The 22,360-nt window shown below is 40.9% G+C and overlaps 1 protein-coding gene across 4 annotated transcripts in view; it reads left to right on the top strand.

The window, feature by feature from the left end:
* The window catches only part of SAMD12 (sterile alpha motif domain containing 12), a 173,423-nt gene that overhangs the window by 96,616 nt on the left and 54,447 nt on the right, over nt 1-22,360 (top strand). The window contains exon 6 of one of the 4 annotated variants that reach the window (XR_010610276.1): nt 2,483-2,623. The exons of 2 other annotated variants lie outside the window; for them this stretch is intronic. Coding sequence is in view for 1 of the 2 variants with exons in the window: in XM_065668847.1 (XP_065524919.1) it covers nt 12,255-12,268 (14 nt within the window). In the remaining variant the exon portion in view is untranslated. Of the gene's footprint in view, nt 1-2,482; nt 2,624-12,254; nt 12,497-22,360 lie in introns of those variants that run through there. One more of the 4 variants, XM_065668847.1, reaches the window with a different exon arrangement.

Below are 22,360 nucleotides of genomic sequence, written 5' to 3'. Positions count from 1 at the left end.
TTATATATCAGCTGCTGTGATAAGCATTAGAATGTGTGACCATTGCTTTTTGAGCAACTTATGTTTTCCTTTATTATGCCGTTACTGCTATTCTTGGAATTTCTTTGGTTCCCTCTAGTAGTGGGAATGTCACTGTGGGAATTTTACTGTACTTCTACATGGCTTAGCTGATCACATGATAATTCTGGTATGAGAATATATGTTTTAACTAATTCCTTCAGTATTTTCTCTTGATTCAGATGATCAGAACCCAGGTTATTTAAGTAAGGAATGTAAACCTGGAAACAGAAGAGAGGAACCCTTTTATCAAGGATGTTTCTAGGAATTTGGAGCACCTAAACTAGTGCCAAACTAGAAACATCTTTAAGTTTCCGCTGCTTATAATTAATTTGCCTGTAGTATTTGGGAAAGTCTTTAGCTGACTTAAAACTTGATCCATGCTCTTCATGCACACATTCTGTATCAATTCTACCACAGTGAGAGAACAGCAAGAGTAGCTACTCTACTACGAAGAATGTAAATTTATGTCTACCACCAGCTACATGTTGCTTTTATCCCAATTATCTCCCTTTGAAAATCTGAGACCTCAACTTTGCTCTTGGTTCTGTGAGGGCAGCTGAAGGAGTAACGCTCCATTGATTTCAGTGAAATGTGAAACTAGTTAAAATGAGAACAGGATCAACCCCATTTTTCCTCTACTCCATGAGACTATAAAGCCCATTTAAATCAATGAAGGGTACGAATGACTTTGCTGACCTTTGGATCAAATCCATAAACCTTTTTAGTAACTTAATTAAAACCACAAATACAGAAACATAAGTGTTCTGTTCCTTAACCCAACGTAGGTCTTTCTAAAATTGAAAATATGATCCCTGGCCAATTTTATTGTATCAAAAATACAATTTTGATATTTTATTCTTGTTAGAACTTTTTTCTTCACTATAGAAAGCCTATTTTTCACTTGGTCTCAAAATCTCTTTTGATGATAATGCACTGCCTGTGTTATTTGCAATCCTAATTTCATAATCACTGCTGAAAATTAAAGCAAAAAAACTTGCTTTTATCTTTCATTATTGTTTATTCATGCTCTCTACTAAAATGGCGTAATCAAAGATAAAAACAAGTATACTGTCTTTTAGGTTGAGCAGTTTGAAGTGTCTTTGTTGCATTTTATGTTGGCCAGCTACAAGTTAGGTGTCTGGTCGAACTCATTGCTTGCATTCCTCAAATAATCAATGAAGAACGACAGCCACCTCCAGAGGTAGTCTGGGCCCTTCTAAAACAGATGCCCATAGTAGGAGCAATGCATTGCCATCTGGATGTTCCTTCCTCTGTCAGCTGGAAGACTTGCCACCTAGTTTGGGATAGCTAATATTAAATAAGGGAAAAGTAGGCAGTAGCTTTTCCTACCATTTGCTTCTGAGCGTGAAATGCATAGCAAGTTACGTTACCCATTTTTAATTTGACACCAGTCTTCCACTGCCTTAGTGTATTAATTTTATAGTCTTTATCTGTACCTGTTAGCAAAATTTGGTTATGCAATGCTCTTAAATTGCTTTTCTTGCTACAATTGATAGCATCATCTTTCATATTCTGTTACTTTCTATGAACATCTTTTTGATTGCTCAATGGCAGTAGAATTAAAGCACCAACCAAAAAGGCTGAAATTAATGAGTTACAAGTTTCAGTTAAGGGGTTTTGGGGTTGTTTTCTTATGTGTAATTTAAATAGTCCTTTAGTCTGAAGCAGGCAAGGGCTCATTTTATATATTGTCTTGGGGGATACGGTTGTAAGTTACCTGTGCTTTGGCAGTTTTTCTCAGACAGGAGTGCTTGAGTAACTGCACTTAGATCCTAGTCCTCTACGTTCTTCCTTTCATCTGGATGTGGTTGAGCCTGATACAAATATTAAACCATTATTGTTGTTGTTGTTACTATTATTATTGTTATTTTCTGATTGTAGCTTTTGTTGCCTCTGTGAGCTGAGTCCAGGCTCACACAAGAAGGCCAGGGCCATGCTGAGAGTCCCAGATGAAATGCTCATTGGGAACTGAACTTTTGCTTTATAATTCAAAAAACTTAATGAAAACTTACTCCCTTTCATATAATTCATTAGTACAGGCAATGAAGGTGTAAGTCTCTTGAAAACCCTGGGCTGCATAATTTCAATCAAATAGAAAATCTGATCAAACCTATCAAAAAAATGATCTGAAATAATCACACAGAAGAGCAACTGAAAAGAAAAGCTTCTTCATATGTCTTTTGTTTGGGCTTTCTGTGACTCCCTTAAAGCTCTGTTGCATTCTCGTGCAGTGCATTCATTTTATTGAATACTAAAGCCTTTTACCATCTGCCAAAAGGTTTTATTTTGGGGTTTCCTCTTATGTGGGAGGGTGGTTTCCTCCTTCCCTTCGTGCTAGATTCATTGCTATCTTTAGGACTCAGAGCCTACTGGAGACCTTCCTGTCTCCTTTTTATTACAGTCTCCTCCTTCCTTGCTGCAAGTTCCTGCTCCTGGGGCAAAGAAGAGAATGGGAGCTGAAGCTGCCTTTTCGAGCTGCCTGGCTGATGCAGACGGATTTTGGTTTAGGCACAGGATTCCAGTTCCTGGAGTGCAGAGCTGGGTGTGCTCAGCAGCAGCACTCCTCAGGGAGGGTGTTTTTAGGAACAGTTCCTGTGTGAGGGTACATGTAACTGCCCCACACTTTAGCTAGAGTGCCCGGGGATTCTGGAAAAGGGCTCTGCAACCTGTAGTATTTACTCTAAAAGCAGTTTATTCCTCTCTATTTGTTAGTCCTTTACCTCAGCACATTAATCCAACCTGTTCTGCCACTGTTAAGACACCTATAGGCATAGCTCTTTAGTTTCTTCCTATTATGGAGACTTTTAGATGTTTATTTTTTCTATGAACATATCGATTTCCTATCTTTGCCTTTCTTGTGCTCTAGAGAAAAAGAAGTGAAACTGGAGGTGTTATATTTGCAGAGGAATAGAATTACGTATTTTTTCTCACTGAAAGCACACAAAGTAGATGCCAGTTGGGGGGTTTCAGCATAACTCTCAAGAACTCATGGCAGCCTTCCAGTATCTGAAGGGGGGCTATAGGGATGTTGGGGAGGGACTCTTCATTAGGGACTGTAGTGACAGGACAAGGGGTAACGGGTTCAAACTTAAACAGGGGAAGTTTAGATTGGATATAAGGAGGAAATTCTTTACTGTGAGGGTGGTGAGACACTGGAATGGGTTGCCAAGGGAAGCTGTGAATGCTCCATCCCTGGCAGTGTTCAAGGCCAGGAAGGACAGAGCCTTGGGTGACATGGTTTAGTGTGAGGTGTCCCTGCCCATGGCGGGGGGGTTGGAACTAGATGATCTTGAGGTCCTTTCCAACCCTAACTGTTCTATGATTCTGTGATTCTATGATGCAGGGGTACAGCTGCTGCGGGATGTGAGTATCCAGGTGCTGAGCCATGAACTCAAAGTTCAGGAAAGCTTTGCTCCTGAAAGGATCCATATCAGCCACATTATGTCTCTGCTGAGTGCATTTTTGCCTTTCCTTGTTTGATTTTTTTTAATCACTGTCATTACACTAACTAGCATGTCAGGTAGTAATAGGAATGTAATATTCTTTTATCTGTAATTAGCTCATCTCTTGGGCTCTGAGATGTTCTAATCCCTATCCTTCTATCATCACCCAGCTCTCCTCGAAGCTTTGTCCTTCAGTTTACTTACTCGCCCTCTGTAATTGAGAACTTTATTGTTGGTCACCATGGAAAATTGTCAGTGCTTAAAAATAAATGATCCATCTTCCAGCCCTTCAGTGCATCTAGTTTTTATGACTATAGAAATCTAATGAAAGGTTGAAATGGGGTTGAGGAGGATGAGGGTGTCCCAGGGTGTTACCTAAATGTCTGATCTACAGATGAAAAGGGATGCTGGGATTTCTGTTCAGGAAAGTGCCAGTAAAACTGCCTGTTCTTTAGCACTGGCTATTTTAATGACACTCAATTCCAAAGGCCATGTACAGCTTTGCACAGAGAGGTCAGTGGTGCCCATTTCTAACAGCAGAATGGTGCAACATAACGCAGCAGCCTGCGATGCCATTCTCCAGAAAAATAAGAGGGCTGTGTGAAAAAATGTCAAGCAGGAGACACACATATCTCCTCATTTAGAAAGCAAGGCATTGTACTTCAGATTAAACACAGTTTTCCATGTTCTCTCCGTCACACGGATGCACACACATGCACACACTCTAATTGGATAAAAATGTAATCAGTAAATTAAGGATATGATTAAAAACTAAGCAGCCACTGCAGAAATTATCAATAGTAAATGCTTATTAACTTACACAGAAGAGCATGCTGGTGTGATAGCTTCAAATTGGCTGCTGAAACCTGATTTGGAGCAAATAAGGCCAGCTTTTCAAAAGGGTATTTCTGGGTTTCAGTGATCAGACCCACAGCTCCCATTGCTCATTCTGTTCCTTCACAATTTTTGCCAGCCTTGTGAAGTAACTGATAACATGCATGGCATTTTTGAACTGTACTGAGCAATATGCTTAGTCCTTCACCTCTGATGCTCGGCAGAACGAGACAGCGTGGGTCCCATCACATGCATTGTGGGACCTTATGGTTTGCCGCTCATCTTCATCCCCTTTTTCTGAGCCCCTATCCATTCTGTTGCCCACATTGCTGGCTGTTTGTTTACCTGCCTGCTGCATGATAAGCTGAAGGGCAGAGCTGATGGCTTTAAATATTCATGGGAAAATAGAAACAAGATTAGAGTTGCCTCCAAACTGGGACTAATCTGGAAGGACTGAGCAAAGCAGGATCCTTTCCAGTGAGATCTCTGTTCTTGGATGTTTGTCTTTCAGGTGGCTTGGATAATATGGATATGTGACCAGTATATGGTACAAAGGAGCTTTTGCGTACTCATTTCCTGCCTTCACATAGCCAAAGCTGAGTGCTACTCCCTCCAGAAAGCAGCTGAAATTTGTGCTTGCTGTCTGGGTCTCCTGTGGGCTGGGGACCTCCTTCCCTCATTTCTCCTGCCAGTCAAAAGTGAGAAATGAATGGGTGTTACTTGAGTTAAAGATCTGCAGCCGGCCCAGTATCAGTGGGTTGTATATATCCTGAAAAAAACCCTTTAATTCTACCTTCCTGTGAGAAAGTAGCACATCCCCTGACTGGCTGCCAGACTCCTTGAATGTGGCTGCAGGTGGCTCAAATGTGGTTTTTGTTAAAACACAGCTGGAAGATGATTTCTGTCATGAACACCTCCGCCCTGTCAACTGTTTCTGTGCTTGTTCTGCCCCGATTGGTGTGGTCTGTGTTTGGAGCCATACAGTGGGTGGCTCTTTGGTAGCTGCCAGTGTTGTAGCTTAGCGCTGGCTGCAGCCATGCTCTGGGGAGCTACACAAATAAGTGGGAATACTGGAGCAGCTGGTGTGTGTTCAGGGCTGCCTTCAGTCGCTTAGACCACTGACTTGTATTTTGGGGATGTGAGGGCTGCCCTGACTGAGGTATTCACAGTGGGAGTTCCTGGATGTAGCAGGGGAATAGTATGAGAAGGGGTGCTGTAGCTTTAACAAAATGAAAGACATAATGGCTGTGAACCAAGTCTGAGATGCAGAGTGGGGTTCCTGCAGCTGCTGAGAGCTACTGCTGGAGCAAGGATCTGCATTAGGTAGACTCAGTATGGGCTTTAGTCTTGCTTTCTGTGCTTTGTTTCCTGACTTTGCCAATGACTTTTCAATATAGTTGCATCTCCGTCGCAGCCACCAATTCTCACACTGTGGAGAGAAGGGCAGAGAAACCAATAGCACATGATGTGCTCAGCTGGGAGACAGGAAACAAAGTTGGAAACCTACTGGCTTAGACTAGTGAAGCTGAATTGATATCAGCAGCAGAGGGAAACCTCTCCAGAGTGCTCTCAGTGCAGGGAGCAATTCCTTTTCTTCTCAGTGTCCTGAAGAACAGATGGATCTGACATGTTTATTGCTTTAAGCTGTCTTGTTTTATCGCTACATCAGATTTAGGTGCTTGACAGATGTACCAAACAGAAAATAAAATTTATCCATGCCCAGTTGTATGTGTTGTAGCATCTTTAGTTCCTATTTAGAACAATTCTTATTAACCAACTTAGCCTGTTTAGAAATGATGAAGTATTTTCATTTAAAATTGAGGGAAGACACACAAAGAAAGTGTTACAAATGCAAACTGATCTTGTGAGCTTTAAAAGCAGTGTTTGCCATCTTCAGCTTTTTGGTTCAGAGCTGTGTCTGAAATAGGAATAATGTCAAACTCCACGCAAAGGGGCCAGGTTGAACCATACTGGCAGTAGTGAAGCAAGATTTTGTACATGTTACAGCTTGAAATTTTAAAACCTGTGTTACAACAGGAAAAGCATGAAATAAAAGCTTTTTGAAGGTAGCAACATGTTTACTCCAAAGTAATTGCAACACTGTTCTGAATATCAAAACCCAATTTTGTTCACATCTACCCCCGTTTCTCATTCCTGTTTCTTCCCCCCAGCACATACTTGGATTCTATGGGGGATGAAGCGGCAAGTGCTTCTGTATCTATTTTCACAGCAAGGTCTCTGTCATGGGTTTTCTTTTCACCTTCCTTTTCAAAAACTCAAAGAACCAAAACTGGTGTTAACATCCTGCAGTAGTGCCAACAGTTGCAAACCATGCGGTGCAAAGTGGGTATGAAATATTTAACGTGGTTTTAAATTAAAACTGTGCTGCATGTTTGCTTTTTTAAAGAAAAGTACATTGGATTTATTTGAATTTCATACAAGAGAGTAAATTTAGATCTTACAGGTTCTTGTAATTATTTAAATTCATATTTTTTCAGTGTATAGCAGTGAGTAATTGCTGCTGAAATGCAAAGGAAGTCAGGCAACAGAACTGGGGAAAGTCACTGGTTAAACACCTGTTGTCGAAGAGCTAAACTCTTGTTTTACTTCTGCAGGTGCAGAGATAATATCTTTTTCATGTTTGTTCAGCTATTTCAATGCAGTGACTGCCTCATTCAAAAGTAGAAAACCACTTGGGAGGAAAAAAAAAGCTGAAAAGCTTGTTTTCCTCTTTTAAGCTATAAACAAAATCTGTGCAGTAGGGGATAAGATCTACCAGTTCTGTGATCTTGAGAAATACGGCAACTAGAACTGACATTCAGTTCACCAACGTAATGATTCCTTGCTTAATGAGACTGATTACTTAAAAAGTATAATGATAAGCTTATTTTTGCCTTGATTATGTAGCTTATTTGGAAAATACCATTCTTCAATATCTTTATTGCATTTCACTTTTACACACCAGAATCTATTTTGTAACTAGAACTTAACATTAATCCCAAATAAATACCTAGCACAGTCTATCATTACTCGTGCTCAAATATAATGAGAACATAAGGAATGAAAATCAGTCAAGAGTTGTGTATGAAAATGCTAATCGTGTAGATAAATACATGTAGGTTGTGTTAACTGAAAAGGAAATGCCGTATTTATTGATAGAAGCTCTATTTAAATTTATGTCAACAAGCTGACACTGCCCACACACTTAGGACAAGTCGTTTTTGTCGTTTTTGTATATTTAACAGCAGTATTGATAGGAGAGGCTTAAGGGGTAAGGAGCATTTTGACTATCAAGAGCTATTAACTATCTTGTTGACTAACATTTTGACTAACAAGAGCTATTTGACTATCAAGAGCAGCTACATGAAGGACACAGAGGAGGAAGTTTAGAGGTCCAGGCACCCAAAGGGCAAGGAGATAGCTGGGACGAGCCACCATGGATTTACTAAGGGCAAAGCATCCTGATTGCCTTCTGTGATGAGAAAACTGGCTGTGTGGACAGGGGAGGGGCAGTGCATGTTATGTACCTTGACTTTACAAATGCCTTCATAATTTTCTCCCACAGATTCCTTGTAGCCAAATTGCTGATTTATGGAATGGCTAGGGAGATAAGAAGTGAATGGAGAACTGTTGACCTCCCTAAAAGATTGATGCAGGGGACAATACTGTCCGAATACTTTGGTTAGTGACCATGATGATGAGACAGGGTCCACCCTCAGCAAATCTGGGATGATCCCAAACTGGGGACAGCGTTTGAGGTGCTGGAGGGCAGCACTATCACTCAGAAGATACTGGGCTGTAGGAGCAGCAGGGAAGCCAGCAGGTCAAGGGAACTGATTGTTCCTTTCTGTTTGACATATGTGAGATGACATCTTGAGCAGTCTGGGCAGTTTTGTGATCAGTATGAGAAAGACATTGACAAACTGGAGTGAGTCAATGGACACCACGGTAATGACCAAGGGCCTGGAAGCACCTGATGTAGGAAAAGAGGGTGAGGGCTGGGTTTGTTCAGCTTGAAGACAGGTGTCGGTGTGTTACTGCTGTCTGCAACTGCCTGTTGGGAGGGTGCAGAAAAGACAGAACCAGTTTCTTCTCATATGTGCGAGGGGCCAGAACAAGAGGCAATGGGCAACAAGTTGGAATACAGAAAATTCTAACTAAATGTAAAAGGGAGGAAAAACAGGTGATCAAACAGTGGAATGGGCCCAGAGAAGGTGTGGATCTCCATCCCTGTAGATATTCCAAAATCAACTGGACACAGCCCAGAGCAACCTTCTCTAATACTAATCCTCCTCTGAGCAGGAGGCTGGACAAGAGATCTCCATAGGTGTCTTCAGTCCTGCATGGTTCTGTGATTGATAGATGCCATCATGCAGGCTTATTGCCAAAGCTTCCCTTTGTGAGTCACTCTGGGAAAAATCAGATCCATTAGAGATGTTTTATATGATTTGCTTTAGGCATCTACTATGGTGTAAGTTGAATCACTCTGGGAAATCTGATCCCTTTTGAGTGACAAGCTAAATAGAGGCCCACCCTTGGTCAAGTGAATTTTGTCTAGGCTGTCTAAAGAGTTAAAATCTAAAGAGGGTTACTTTTGTTTCTGACGGCAAAGGAAATTAGTGAAGGAATTTACCTTATGCTTTATTCTGAGTCATCAGAAGGAAATGGTTGAGAATTTGAAGACAGAAGGCAATGTGAGTGAAAATGATCACAAAAGAGTGTCTGATCTGAAGGAGAGGAAAGAATGAGTATAAGCAGCTGAAAAATGTCAAAGGACTTTAAAAGAGCTGGTGTCTTTGAACTTTGGATTAGATAGGGAAGGGCTGGGAAGGAAGGGAAAAGAAAGTTTAAAGGAACTGACAGTTTTTTGGAAGAGAGGATACTACAGACATGGCAGGAGGCTGTCCCATTGAAGGAGAAAGGCAAAATATGAAAAGTAATTCAGGCCCTCTGCATTTACTTGAAAATGAGGAATACTGCAACAAATGGGAACAGGAGAATGCATTGCTAAGGCAAAAAATCTAAAAGTAGCACAGACACCTCGTTTAAAGAGTTGCAACTACAAGGGGTATTAAAATACAGGTTTTCAAGACTATAAACATAAGGGAAAGACAAAGAAAATTAGAGTTCTGTAACTCTGTGCACAAGGAGGGGAAAGCTGGTCAGGATGGAGGATGAGCCTTTCTTGGATGCAGTTTTTCCAAATGCGTTAATCGTGATGGGGTGCTTGGAACAGTTAATTTTAAAAGAGGGGAAAGAATACAAGCTGGAATGGGGGACAGAGGTGGAATATGTTTGTTGGTTGCAGCCAAGTCATCGGTGTCTCCTGAAATTCACTTCTAGAAGTCAGATGAGGCCATCCCTGAACTTTAGCTTTTATCTTTAAGAACTTGTGAAGGATGAGGAAGGGCAAACTTAAACACTGAAATGAGGAAACCTGTCAGCTTAACTCTGATACATGGTGAAATGCTCTGGAAAATTATGAATCAATTTGTAAACACCTAGAGGATAATGAGCTGATGGAAGAAGAGCCAGTGTGGATTTATTAAGAAAAAAAATGTGTCAAACCTCTGATTTCCTTTCTGAATACAGGTGTAGGAGAGAGAAGTAGTAGGTATGTCTTTAGTAAGGGTTTTGGCAGTGTTGTGGAAAGCCAGGTAGTCTTCTTGAAAGGAAAGAGGGAAAAAAATCATCTAGATTAAATTACTGGGAGGCAGGTGAAAGACTGGTTCAAGGAATAGTTATTATTTGCTTGGCAGATGGGGAGGGAACCTGAAGTGCAGTGCCTTTAGATTCTACTCCAGGTCTTTGGCTGCTCAGGGCTTTCATGAGTGTCTTCGATGATGGACTGGAGAGTGCAGGCTGCAAGGGACTAGCAGGATTCAAATACTGTGGAGGACAAGTTTAAAGTCTAAAGTGATCTTGATAAAATGCAGAAATGGTTGAAATGAGTAAAATGGGAAATAAGGAAGCCTGCAGTGAGGAAGGGAAAACAAGTGTGTGTATGAAGACGAGGGATGTCTGAGTAAGTAACAGTACTGTGAGAGAGCATGTGGTGTTGGGTTATCACAAGCTGAATATGAGTCAGCACTGGGATATGTCTGGGGGAGAAAATGGGGAAGACACCAGACTTCAGTGTAAGTGGGAGTCTTGCATGTAAGCCATAGGATATCCTTAACACATTTCTGTTGGCTCTCTGTCGGTCTGCTGGGATAATGTCCAGAGCTGGCTTCACACCATGAAACAACACAGACAAACTGGAGAAAGCCAGGAAGAAAGCTGCAGGAGTGAGCAGAGATTTAGAAAAGACCAGTGAGGAAATATTGGAAGAGTTAGGTCCACGATACGAGGACAAAGCTGGAAAGAGACCCAGTCTTTCAGGTATATGGCAGAGGGGAGGTTTAGACTCGACATTAGGATTTGACATTAGAATTACAAATTCTTCCCTGTGGGGGTGCTGAGACACTGGCACAGGGTGCCCAGAGAAGCTGGGGCTGCCCCATCCCTGGTGGTGTTCAAGGCCAGGTTGGACGGGGCCTGGCACAACCTGGTCTTGTGGAAGGTGTCCCTGCCTGTGGCAGGGGGTTGGAACTGGATGAGCTTTAAGCTCCCTTCCAACCCAAACCATTCTGTGATTCTATGATTTGTAATATAAAATCATAGTGTTTTTTCCCCATGCCCTCTCTACCTACCCAAAGGTCAAAGGGAGAGTTATTAGTTCACGTTGCACCTTAGGAGATTTAGTTTTAATATTAGAAATGTAGCATAAGTATATTAGAGTGAAGTATTTGGAGGAATGAGAGTAGAGCAGGGTTGTAGGTGTGAGTAATAGGTTAGAGTCACCTGTGAGGTTATTAATTTTGCCTCAAGGGAGGGGTCGACCAGATGATCTTTTTGCAGTCACTTCAGTTCTATCTATGGCTTCACCAAAGGAAAATACCAATTAAAAATGCAAAGCGAGAATAAAAGTGATTTAAACCAAGGGTTTCCTTTTGTTAATTTGAACTATGATTATATTCAGCATTTTAAGTAACCCTGGTTTAAATTAAGCCCTTATGGTGCAGTGTTAGCATCTTCTATTTATGGAGGTCTTTTACAATGCTATTTTATTCATTAAAAACGTTCCTTGGTGTAATAATCCTGTGGAAGATGAGTTATATGAGTAATGATGGAGAGACTAAGAAGTTCTTAAAACTGTTCTGAGGTATTTGCTTTAATGCCTTAGTTTTTCAGTAAATTGGCTGAATCCATACTGTAAAAACTAGGCGTCTCTTGAGACAGTATTGTCCTAATAAATACCAATTTCTTAAATAGGTAGCACTTGCATAGAGATATTTCTCCCATCTAAAAATGAACTGTTCTCCAAACACACAACTCATCCAGCCTTGTATATATCTTACTTCATCCAGTGCTTTACTGGTGACATTAACTCAATGAGGAGACCAGAATGGGAGCCTGCTAGTTGTTTTTCATGTTTGATTTCCTTCTCTATGAATTTAATATAAAGATGGTTATGTTAAGCTAATTATACCTTGGCTTTTTATTTTCTGCTGCTGAGTGAAATCATGTAGAAGAATTATTTTTTTTTCCCTTTTCCCTGAAGAATGGAACATTTGACCACAATTACCATTTTTTACATTAGGTAGAGCACCTTGCTGTCTATTACCACAAGTGATTTATTAGTACATAGGGCACACAGAGAAACAGTGTCTGACTAGCCAATGGGACAGAGTGATCACACAATGCAGTGCCTGCAGAATCAAATTATGTTTGCATTTAATATTAACCCAAACTGCAAAACAAGGCTTCAAAGAAGCAAACAAAAATACTTCAAAAAAGAAAGCCCAAAAGAAAACAGAAAACAGGTAATTACTGGGATGAATTTTCTTCTTGCAGGAAATCAGTGCTGAGCAGAGTGCCCAAGGTGAGAGAAGAGCTGATTTCTGCCCTTTCACATCCTGCTGTCGCTGGCTGTCCTGCTTCCTCTGCCAGTTTCTCTGCACATATGTGCCACCCACCTAAGGAAGCAAATAGAAAGGACTGGTCCCAGCATGGTACTTCAATTCGTCAAGTTGATTCTGACCACAAAGATTTCTTGTGTGTAAGAATAGGTCATATACACACTCAAGACTTGTGCTTCTCACAGCGGGCACGTGCTCATCTGCTGGCACAGAAGCACTATCATCCACAGAGCCAGGTGCCGAGCACCTTTCATCTGGGAAAAAAGGGTTCTTAACAGCCACATCTAAAGCTGTCTCTGACTGGTGTAACGTATTAACAGCAGGAACGAAAGAGTTAATTCATTTTCCATCCATAATTTTTTTCTTTGTAGAACCGATTTGACACAGTCTAGCAGGGTGCTGTTACTGAAAAATTGAAGCACCAGGTGTGATTAAATAAGATCACACATTTCATTCCCTCTTTAATTTCACATCACCCTTCAGCAGCTGTATCCCTTTGCTTTCCTGTAGTTGGAGAAGGCATTGCGTTTACAGCAGGCAGCTTGCTGTATTGGTAGCATGCACCACTGGGCTGTTTGAATCAAATCTGTGCAGACAAATTATTTATTGTTTGATGGACCAAACTTATTAATCTGTTTATTTCTCAAGAGTAGAAAATAAAAAGTGCTTTTGTGTAACGGAGACAAACCTAGGCTGGCTCCTCTGTATTTCCAGAGGTTCATGTGGGCAGCAGAACAGGTTTTGTTCCACTTCCACAGCAGAAAGGTAAAGTATAAAGACAGCAGAGGACTTGGGATCCTTTGTCTGTTCTTACCAGTCATAGCTCCGTGGGATCTGATGAAGTCATCTGCTTTCCTGAGGTTTCAGGGCCTGCCACTTCTGGCCACTGCAGAGCAGCCATACTGGCACAGTGCACAGAGTGTAACTTCGTCCCCTTGCTGCTGTGTCTCATAGGTGGCACTGGGGCCACGATGGCTGTTTGCAGTTAGAACATGGTGCCACAAGAAGAAAACAATCAGGTTTTTAACTTTCAATTGCTTTAGAATAGCATTCCTACAAAAAACTGAATTGGATTCTTAGAATATTGCTGGTAGTTCTTCCAGGCAACATTTCCACTTCCAAACTATGGCTGGCCTCACTTCTCAGCCAAAAGCAGCTCAAACCAGAGATTTAGCTTGTATTTTTTTTCAGTCCTTGAGGAGGGAGGGGGTTGTTTGCAATACTCTGGCTCTCTTACCTGCAGTAAAAGGTTTGTGCAGACTTGACAGTGTGCTGAGATGTTACCATGCAGCTCTGCCATAATTAATCCAAAGAGTAGAAGTCTCTGTTCTGTTGTGCATCAGTATATGATTGCTGGATTATCATCCTGTGGTCTCAGCTCCAGGGCATGCAGCTCCTGGGAGTATGAGTTTGGGTGTTTCTGAAGGAACTACTGCTGTAGATTTGGCTTTGCTTTCTCCTCCTGCCCCTCTGGTGCTGCGCTCCACTGACTTCCTGCTGCACTCAGTGGTGTTATCACACATTTATACAGCTCTGATGTTTCATGATGCAATATGGTAACACTTCTCAGAAATATTGAGCAGCATTTGCCAGTTGCCTATTTATAAGTGTGGGTATCCAGCAGTCTTGCCTGTCCTCCAGCACCCTCAATCCCCTGTGTAAACAGCCAGTTTTGCTCACCAGGGACTTGTCAGAAGTGCATCCATCACAATTAAACAGATGAACTAAACAGTGAAATTGTAGCTGAATAACACAGCTCTTTCATTCCCAAGTGAACAGGGTTTTGTTTGCTGTGGCATTATTCCTACATTAAAGAAGAATATGCCAGTGTAGGGGGACAGAAGGAGTTTGGAGGTTCTAGGGATGCATCTGAGACTGTGTTTCAGTATAAATAATGCCTATGAACACCTGTCCCTTCTCAAATTTGATCTCGGAAGCACCATTGGGACCAGCTCATTTGATGTCCCCTTTTTTAAATGAAGCTCTGTAGATAAAGCTGCCTGCCTGTAGTGCGAGGCTGTTCTTAAAAGCGAGCTGACATTTATGCAAACGTGACTTACTTCTTGCAGGAAAAGATCCTCTTTGATCTGCAAGAGGACAAAAAATAGAACTCCATGGAACTCCAAAGGAAACCATTTTTCTTTTCTTTGTTAGTAACCAGGCTTCATAGAGATGGAGGAAGCTGCTTTGACCTTTCTTTCCCTGTGTGATGCAGACTGAGCATGACCGTTTCATCCTAAGTGAGGCCAGTATCAAATCAATGGTTGGAACTAACTGTGCCAGTTTCTGCGTAATTATTGCCATATGCAATGGGCTGTGTTTCCTGCAAATACTTCTGTAGTGACTCCAAGTTTGTCTAAGATTTACTGCTGTTAACACAAGCAGGATTATTTCGTAGCCGTGTGTTCACATATACACAAAAGAAGTGTTTCAAAATGTGAAATTATATCTAAGTAATTGTTTCTTATAATGCTGGGGATTTTTAAGGATTACCCTCTGAGGCTGCAAGGAAGGGCTCAGGAAATCTTTCAGGCTGTGAAAGTTACCCAGTAATGTCAGCCTGAACTATTAACATACCCAGTGTTGACCCCCTTCAGAAATAATGAGGTTTAAAAAGAACCCACATTTTGCTCTGAATGTCCTGGGAATTTGAGTCTTTAGGCTATTCTTGGTTTCAGGCTGAAGCATTAAGCCTGTTAAAAAACCAAAGTAGACATTTTCATGCCATTCCTTGGTTTGTGGAGCTGTTGCTTTAAGGGAAACACTAGATTAATATCGGGAAAGTTGGCAGTAGCCCTTAGTCCTGCTGCCAATGCAAAGCAGGGTGTGATTTTCCCTACCACTTTCCCCATACCCTTTCTTTTCTTTAGGTGGATGAACTTCTCTTTCTTGCTCAAAACCCAAATGCTTTTGCCATTGGTGCTGCTTTTCCAGCAAGGTCCTTTCATGCTGCTCTTTTCCTCTCCACATGCAAAGCAGCCTTTGCTCACACCTGCTGTGAGATAGGACCCTTCTCCCTGAGGAGAGCACAACATCTGTTTTGTTTCCTCAATGGAGAGACAGAGAGAGATTCACAAGAAACCCTCCTCTTTTCCTGCTTGCTAACAACAAAAGAGATTTTAAAGCATTTGGCATTTCTGGAGAGAAGAAAAAACAGTGGAGCCTGAGACAGGAAAAAGCCAGCCATGGAAAAATAAATTGAACATAATTTGAGCTGTAATTAAGGGTTTTAAAAAGAAGCCAAACTGCCAAGTTGAAAAGAAAAATGTGCATCTTGAAATAAAGTACCTTTATGGAAGGATGTGCTTGGGGTTATAGTGTAGGATTGCCATTCAGGACATCTTGGCTCTGTTTCAGGTCTGGGCTTCCTGGGTGATACCAGACTAGAAACTTAACCCTTATTTGTCTTGATGTAAAATTTGGTGGTATTGTAAGTCTTGGTATTTCATAGTACTTGTAAGCACAGGGAGATGATAGAAGTTACTGAAATAGAAGCTGCTGTGGCATTGCAGTGATGGCAGCTTTTTGCTTAGGATATTAGAAGAGTTCATGTCCTTTAAAATGTGGAAGCATTGTGAAATGATGTATAACTACATCCCTAGGGATTCTGTTTGTTGCTAGCATAGTGTAACCTGCAGCTTCAGTAAGGAGGCCTTCTTCAGAATAAGCTAAAGGGTAAAGTGAAAAAGAGTGCTTCACAGAATTTCACAGAGAAGGACCTTGTGATCTGCTGCTGATGTTGTCCATGCACACTGCATGAGACTTTGAAAGCAGCAGATTCTGTTATATACAATCTATTTGCCAGTTAGAAGCCAAACTGAACCCAAAGACTGTGAGCTGAGCTGTCTGTGGGAAGACTTCACATCTGTGAGGGTGCTTCTGCTGTGACATACAATGGGAAGCTCACGGGACGCACAATGGGATGAGTGGGAGAGTAGGGTGCTCCCGCTGCTACCTGGAAAATCCACATGTGCAGCTTTAAGCTACTAAATAAGCACTACAACCTACTGACGCTTCCATTCGTTATAGAGCTGGTGTCATACAGATGGATAGTTCCATCATTCATAAATTTGTAAAACCATATGAATAAATTCAAAGGTTTTTATCTTTTAAAGGTGACCCATGACCCTCTTTTATGTTTACAGCTGAATACCTCAGCCACTCTGACAACATTACTGATTTGCACTCAGCCAATTTGGATTTTGTGAGACGAATGAAAAGTCTATAATGTGCTGTGACTTCCTTCTGCAGTACAAATCAAAATAAATCAAGGTTATTCTCTCCCGTTCTCACTGCTGGTATCAAAACTGTCTCCAAATCATCATGGAAGTGTGCTAAGAGGTAAAGAAAGATGTGGATTTTGGTGGCATCTTGGTTTAATCTTTTTATAGCTCTATTAGTAAAAATGCCCATTCTTTGGTGGTTATTATGTGTTCAAAGGGCAAGTGCAAATTACATTTTCAGAGGTGATGAAGTAGGAGATTGTTTATAGTATTTCCGGACTCTCTTAATTCACCAAGCATATTCTTTGTATGTTTCTACAGATCAGTTTGAATGATCTTCTATATTTAAAAATTCACCTAACAGTTTCACAGCCTGATAGCAATCTCTCAATATGGTATTTATCCTCATGTGATGAATCTGGGACAGATGCTGTGATTCAAAATAGAATAGTCAGGCTTTTGGGTCAATTTGCTGTAGCATTTCCATGGTAGTCTGAACCTTGGGCCACTGGTGACAGTTCTGTCTCCACTCCAATGCTCACTTTGATACCCATATGCATTTTTCAAACCTACCATTCACTTCCATTGTTATCTCTGTTTGTTACTGGAGGAAACTACCATATTTCCACCATTCGCAGACAGGCTTTAAAAAAGTGGAACAAAAAGGCTTGAAAAAGAAGTAACAACCACGGAAACCCTGACTACTGGAAACAGAAGATTTAGAACTTAACATTGGTTGAGTTGCAGCAGAAGTAATGAAGTGTGAAATGTGCTATTCCCAACCAGTATGCCATGCTGCTTTAGTTTACAGAATATATAATTATATAACATTAACATTCTGGTACATCAGTCTTTGACAAAAATTGAAATGAAAACAAATGCCTGAATCTATTTATAAGACTATTATTGTAATAGTGGTGGATAAGAATACAAACTTAAATAATTTCTATTATTTTGTGATTATGCCCTTAAGATTCTTTGATTCTGTGTCTTGGTAAATACTCGCATGCTGCTGCAAACCAACTTGGTTTAGGAAACCTTTACTAAACACTTGTGGAAGTCTTTCCAGCATACTTTTAACTTTGCCTGAATCCTGTAAGTGCAAGACCAGGGATCTGCTTAGAGATCTGCTTTTGAACTTCAGGAATAAACTACGTGTGAAATATGTGAGATTGGTTTTCCCAGTCAGAGCGTGGTCCATTTAGACCAATGTTCAGCCTTTGGCAGTGGCTCAAATGAGCTGGCTAACCAGACATACAGTACTACAGCCATTACAATGAAAAGCACCTCATCCCATCACTTCAGGCATCTGTGTTAACCACAGAATTGTTAGAATAGGAGATGCCCTTTTATTTCAGTTGCAAAGAGATAAATGTTTACTATTAGTGGTTCCCACTGTCTGATTACAGAGGAAGAGGAGATAATCCTTTCCTAATCTTCTGCAGGCAAATTTCTCCTCTGAGGCACTGTTAGGTCCCAAACTGACCTACTGTGCTTGTGGTGCTGTTCAAGTATCTTTGATTTAAACTTATTTTTTGAGACAATCCATTGAGTCTGGATTGCTCAGGAGACTCTTGGTGATCTCTGTTGTAATTTGCTTCCATGTAGCTGAGGCCAGAAGAAAACAGATTATTAAAATCAGATTGGATGGCTTAGGAAATTAATATGCTTTTCTGACATGCCCACTAATGTCCAAGTCTCCCATGACAAACCTGCCACCGGGGCATCTGCTCCCCTTGCAGGGCCAGCTCCCTTTCACAGGCTGGTCAACCTCTCCTTTTCCTTTGCAATGATGCTGCTTCTTAGGATCAATTTAGGAGGCTAGGAATTGCATTTTTGGAGGGTTCTTTGCTGCTCATACCTTACAGCATTTTTAGCCGAAAAATAAGTCCCCAGGATTTGTTTTGCTGTGCTGTTTTGGTTTTTCCCCCCAGAAGATGTGTATTAAAAATCAGATTAGCTTTCATCTTTCTGCTGCTTGATAGTGATTTGTACTAAACCCATAGACAACCTAGGGGATACAGAGTGCATATGAACAGCCTGCTTGGGTCACAAGATGACCTTTCTTAGTTCCTGTCTCCAGAGGAAGCAGAGTTGTTTAGTCTCTAGGATGCTAACAGGGCGGTGCTGAGAGACAAACTAATTTTGGTAGCTTCATGCAGAAAAAAACCCCTCTGAAACTTAATGACCTTCTGTAAGGGAAAAAGGCTTTAGGCGTGAAAATACAAGCAGAAATCAACAAGACTGTCATCTGGGGAGTGGAGAGAATGCAGAAAAAGAAACAACTGGAATACACTGTATGTTTGAGTTAACTAAAAGGTATTATTTTGACATAGCAGCACAGTTGACAGAGCAGGTAAGGTATGATTTTCAACATAGTGCATTGCTGTTTTTAAAACACAGCTCCCGATCCTTCACAGGGATTCTTTTTAAGGAATACCTAGTATTTAGACATGTTGCACATCATCAAAGGCATTGAATCAACACAGCACTAAATTCTGAGAATTGCCAAATGGTATATTAAAAGCCGGAGGAAACTGAGGAGTGTAGTAGGAGGTTGTACTGAATTTGGGGAGGAGACAGGGACAAAACGGAACTCATTAAGATTATGCTGAGGAAGATCATCAGACTTGTATGGTTTTGTGGGTATAGTACTTGAAAAGCTGCATCTAGTTAAAAAAAAAACAACAAAATAAAGCAAGTGTTTAAAATATGTTTATGAATGGTTTTCTTACATGTGCAGATTATGCTGGTGTTCATACAAGAGTGGATGGCAGCATGGCATGAGGATGTTTGGGATCAAAATTGTTCATTCTCGTCTTGGACCACAATGCTTCTTAGGAAAAAGTCTAAGTTGAATACTGGTGAAAACCAGATCCACCAGGTGCCATAGACTGTATAGTCCATCCCTTTGCACTGAGCTAAAATCAGTGGGTAGAGTTTATAGTCTTATTTGGAAAATGGTTAGAGTTATTTTTAGTTGGCAGTATCAATGGTTTGACAGCATGTCACAAATGCCAATTATACAATGACCTATTGTAATACTAATTGGACGTATCATGTAGCAGCCATACAGTTGCTGAAGGACATGATAATGGGATAGTAACTTACCCAAATTAATTTGTAGGTTACCAGCCCCTGGTCCATTCACTTTGGTGGTGACCAAGAGTAATAAGCTTATTCTTACTGAGATGATAAGACTGCAGATCTTTGAGAATACAAGCTTCTGTGCTGATACTGAGTGTTTGATTCCTCTTTGAGGAGATGACGTTGTTCCTGTACCCCTCCAGGGGCTCCAGTATTGGAAGCTGTCTTAATGCAGAGATTGGGACATTGTGCCAAAGCAGCTACTTGAAGAATGAGTTGCTGTAGGACTTTTCTATCAGGTATTACATGTTGGGCAGGTGATGCTAGGTCTCACTGAAAATCCCACTGTGCAAAAGGCCAACAAATCCTTTGGACTAACGCATCAATAATACCAACTTTTTATGATGTATGTGCCAGAGGAATTCAACATATCCCTGGGCTAACTCGAGTCTTTCTATGTTCCACTTAAGGCATATTGACAAAATGGGCCACATTATCACTCGAGTCATTAATATATAACTTATAAAAGGACATGGGCAAAATAAAATAAATAAAGGAAAAACTCTAAACCAAACCCATTTTCTGGTCCTGTGCTCCTTCTGCTGGTTATGCAAAAGCAGTAAACAAGCCCTATTCCCAGAGCTGTGCTGACAGCAGTGATGATGGCGGTGCACAAATTAGGAGGTAAACAAAAAGCCGTGTTAATTTCAAGCTCCATTAGAAACACAGGCGGTAAAAAAAAAAATCAATGTCTCCCAAACAGAAAAGGTCAGAATTGGTAGGCAAGGAAAGAGGCTCTTCCGGTAGGTGGAAGACTCTTTAATTCTTATTATGTCTTTTAAATTGGGTGTAAGCAAGAAGCAGCTACTGGTCAGTGTCCCGCTAATGACTAATACACTGAAAATAAACTAGCAAAAAATGGTTTTAAAGAAGAGTACCCTGAGTTTAGGCTCAGGTTGAAATTCTAGTGTTTAAAGGCTGGTTTCTATTTTAAATTGTGCCTGTAGGTTCTGTGGATATTCAGTTACATTTATAATCTTGGCATGACACATTTGAGGGATCATTCTTTTGAGAAGTGTAATCATCAGATTTCACTGTTTTCTCTTGGCATAGTCTATTCTTGGATCCAAATCCTTGGGGCCTGTTAGTTTAAATTTTAGGCTTTGTTGTGCATCCAGATTAAGTCTGGAAATACATGAGTGTCATTTTGTCATCAAGCCGTCTAGCAGAGTATGACAAGAAGAACAAATACTGCTTTATATGTTTTCGGTTTATGGTAGCGTGTCACCTTCAACTCCACTAACATTAAATGTTTATCACTTCATGTGATCTTTGCTTTGCATATCAAACTACATTTCACATGGCCACATTAAATTATGTATGGTGATGGAGTTCTGCGGTACGGTGTCGGGAGCCAGTTTTTCAGACGTGAATGCAGATGCGAAGAACTTTGTCTGTGAACACCACAGAGTTTGACCTTACAGAGCAAAGTTACTCTGTAAGTGTTTGAGGAACTGGTGGTCTTAGCATGGCCACAAATGTTCTGGAAAGTATTATTCTTATCCTTATTAATTATAAATCTGCTACAGTTGGAAGTATTTAGTGTAATCTCTTTTGATCAAGAGCAGTGTTGGGAACAAGGCTGTTGATGCTCATTCGTTCTCCAGCACCAGCTAGTCACAGCATTTTATTAACACTTACTAGTGTCCATCCCTAGGTAGTAGGCAGTATTCCCCTCTACAGAATAGGACCCAGACAAAGGGAGTTTGAAGGCAATATTTTATGTATAAAAAGGTATTTGTGTGATACTTAGATTGGTTTTAAACCGTCTTCCACAAAAATATGGTCAGTATTTCCTGTAGTGGAATCAGGATCTCTGTGGCAGAGAACACAGATAAGAGATACACAGAAATCCCAGCTAAACCTATTTCCTTGCCAAGAGCTGCATCTCATCATCTCTTCGTCTCATCTCATCCCTAAGACGTAGCTCGTACTTTTAATTGTTATTCCCTTCAGTGGACATTAGCATACTTGTTAAATTGGCTGTTTGTGTCCCAGAACTCCTCTGTGTGTCCGGTGACTCACTGAGACCTGCATTCTGCATGCGCTTGGGGAATATGGAAAAAGTTAGCTCTACACTTTCAGCCTCCAGTCCTAAAACTGCTGCGCATCAAATTCAGTCCTCCCTTATTGCTTCATTAAACACTTAAAACTGCAGTTGTTGGGAGAAAAAAAAAAAAAAAGTGGGTTTTAAAGAGGAAGAAGTCTGAAAGGATGTGCTCTCTCCTGTGGGTTTCAACATCTTGTTTGTATTCTTTTGGCTTTACAAATTACCAGGTGCCTTTTTGCCTCCCCGGCTGTGCTCTCCTGCCAACCTTACCTACCTGCCTCATGTTTCTTAATGCAATCACCACCGAAATAGACTTACTCTGCCTGACAGTGTTGTAAGTGAAGCATGAAGGTAGCATAAAGTCAGTATGCCCATCTGTACTTGCACTGGGAGTATATTGCTAACAGCAGTCAAATTTTTTTTGGCCAGGAAAGTAAGCAGTAGTGATCTGAGGCTGTGTAGAAAGCTGATACGTTGAGTGCCAGTTTTCAGAAGTTCCTCTGATCTGTTTGCTCTCAAGTTTCAGCTCTCTAGGTTAATGACTGCCCATTTTGAGAACGCGACATTTGTATTTATTTCAGCAAATGATAGCTTTCGTCTCTCTAGAGTGGACAATGCTGT

This window comes from Lathamus discolor, chromosome 2 (assembly GCF_037157495.1).
Source record: "Lathamus discolor isolate bLatDis1 chromosome 2, bLatDis1.hap1, whole genome shotgun sequence".
Classification (NCBI taxonomy): Eukaryota; Metazoa; Chordata; class Aves; order Psittaciformes; family Psittacidae; genus Lathamus; species Lathamus discolor.
The sequence above is the reverse complement of the archived record's forward strand: the minus strand, read 5'-3'. Positions and strand labels throughout refer to the sequence as shown.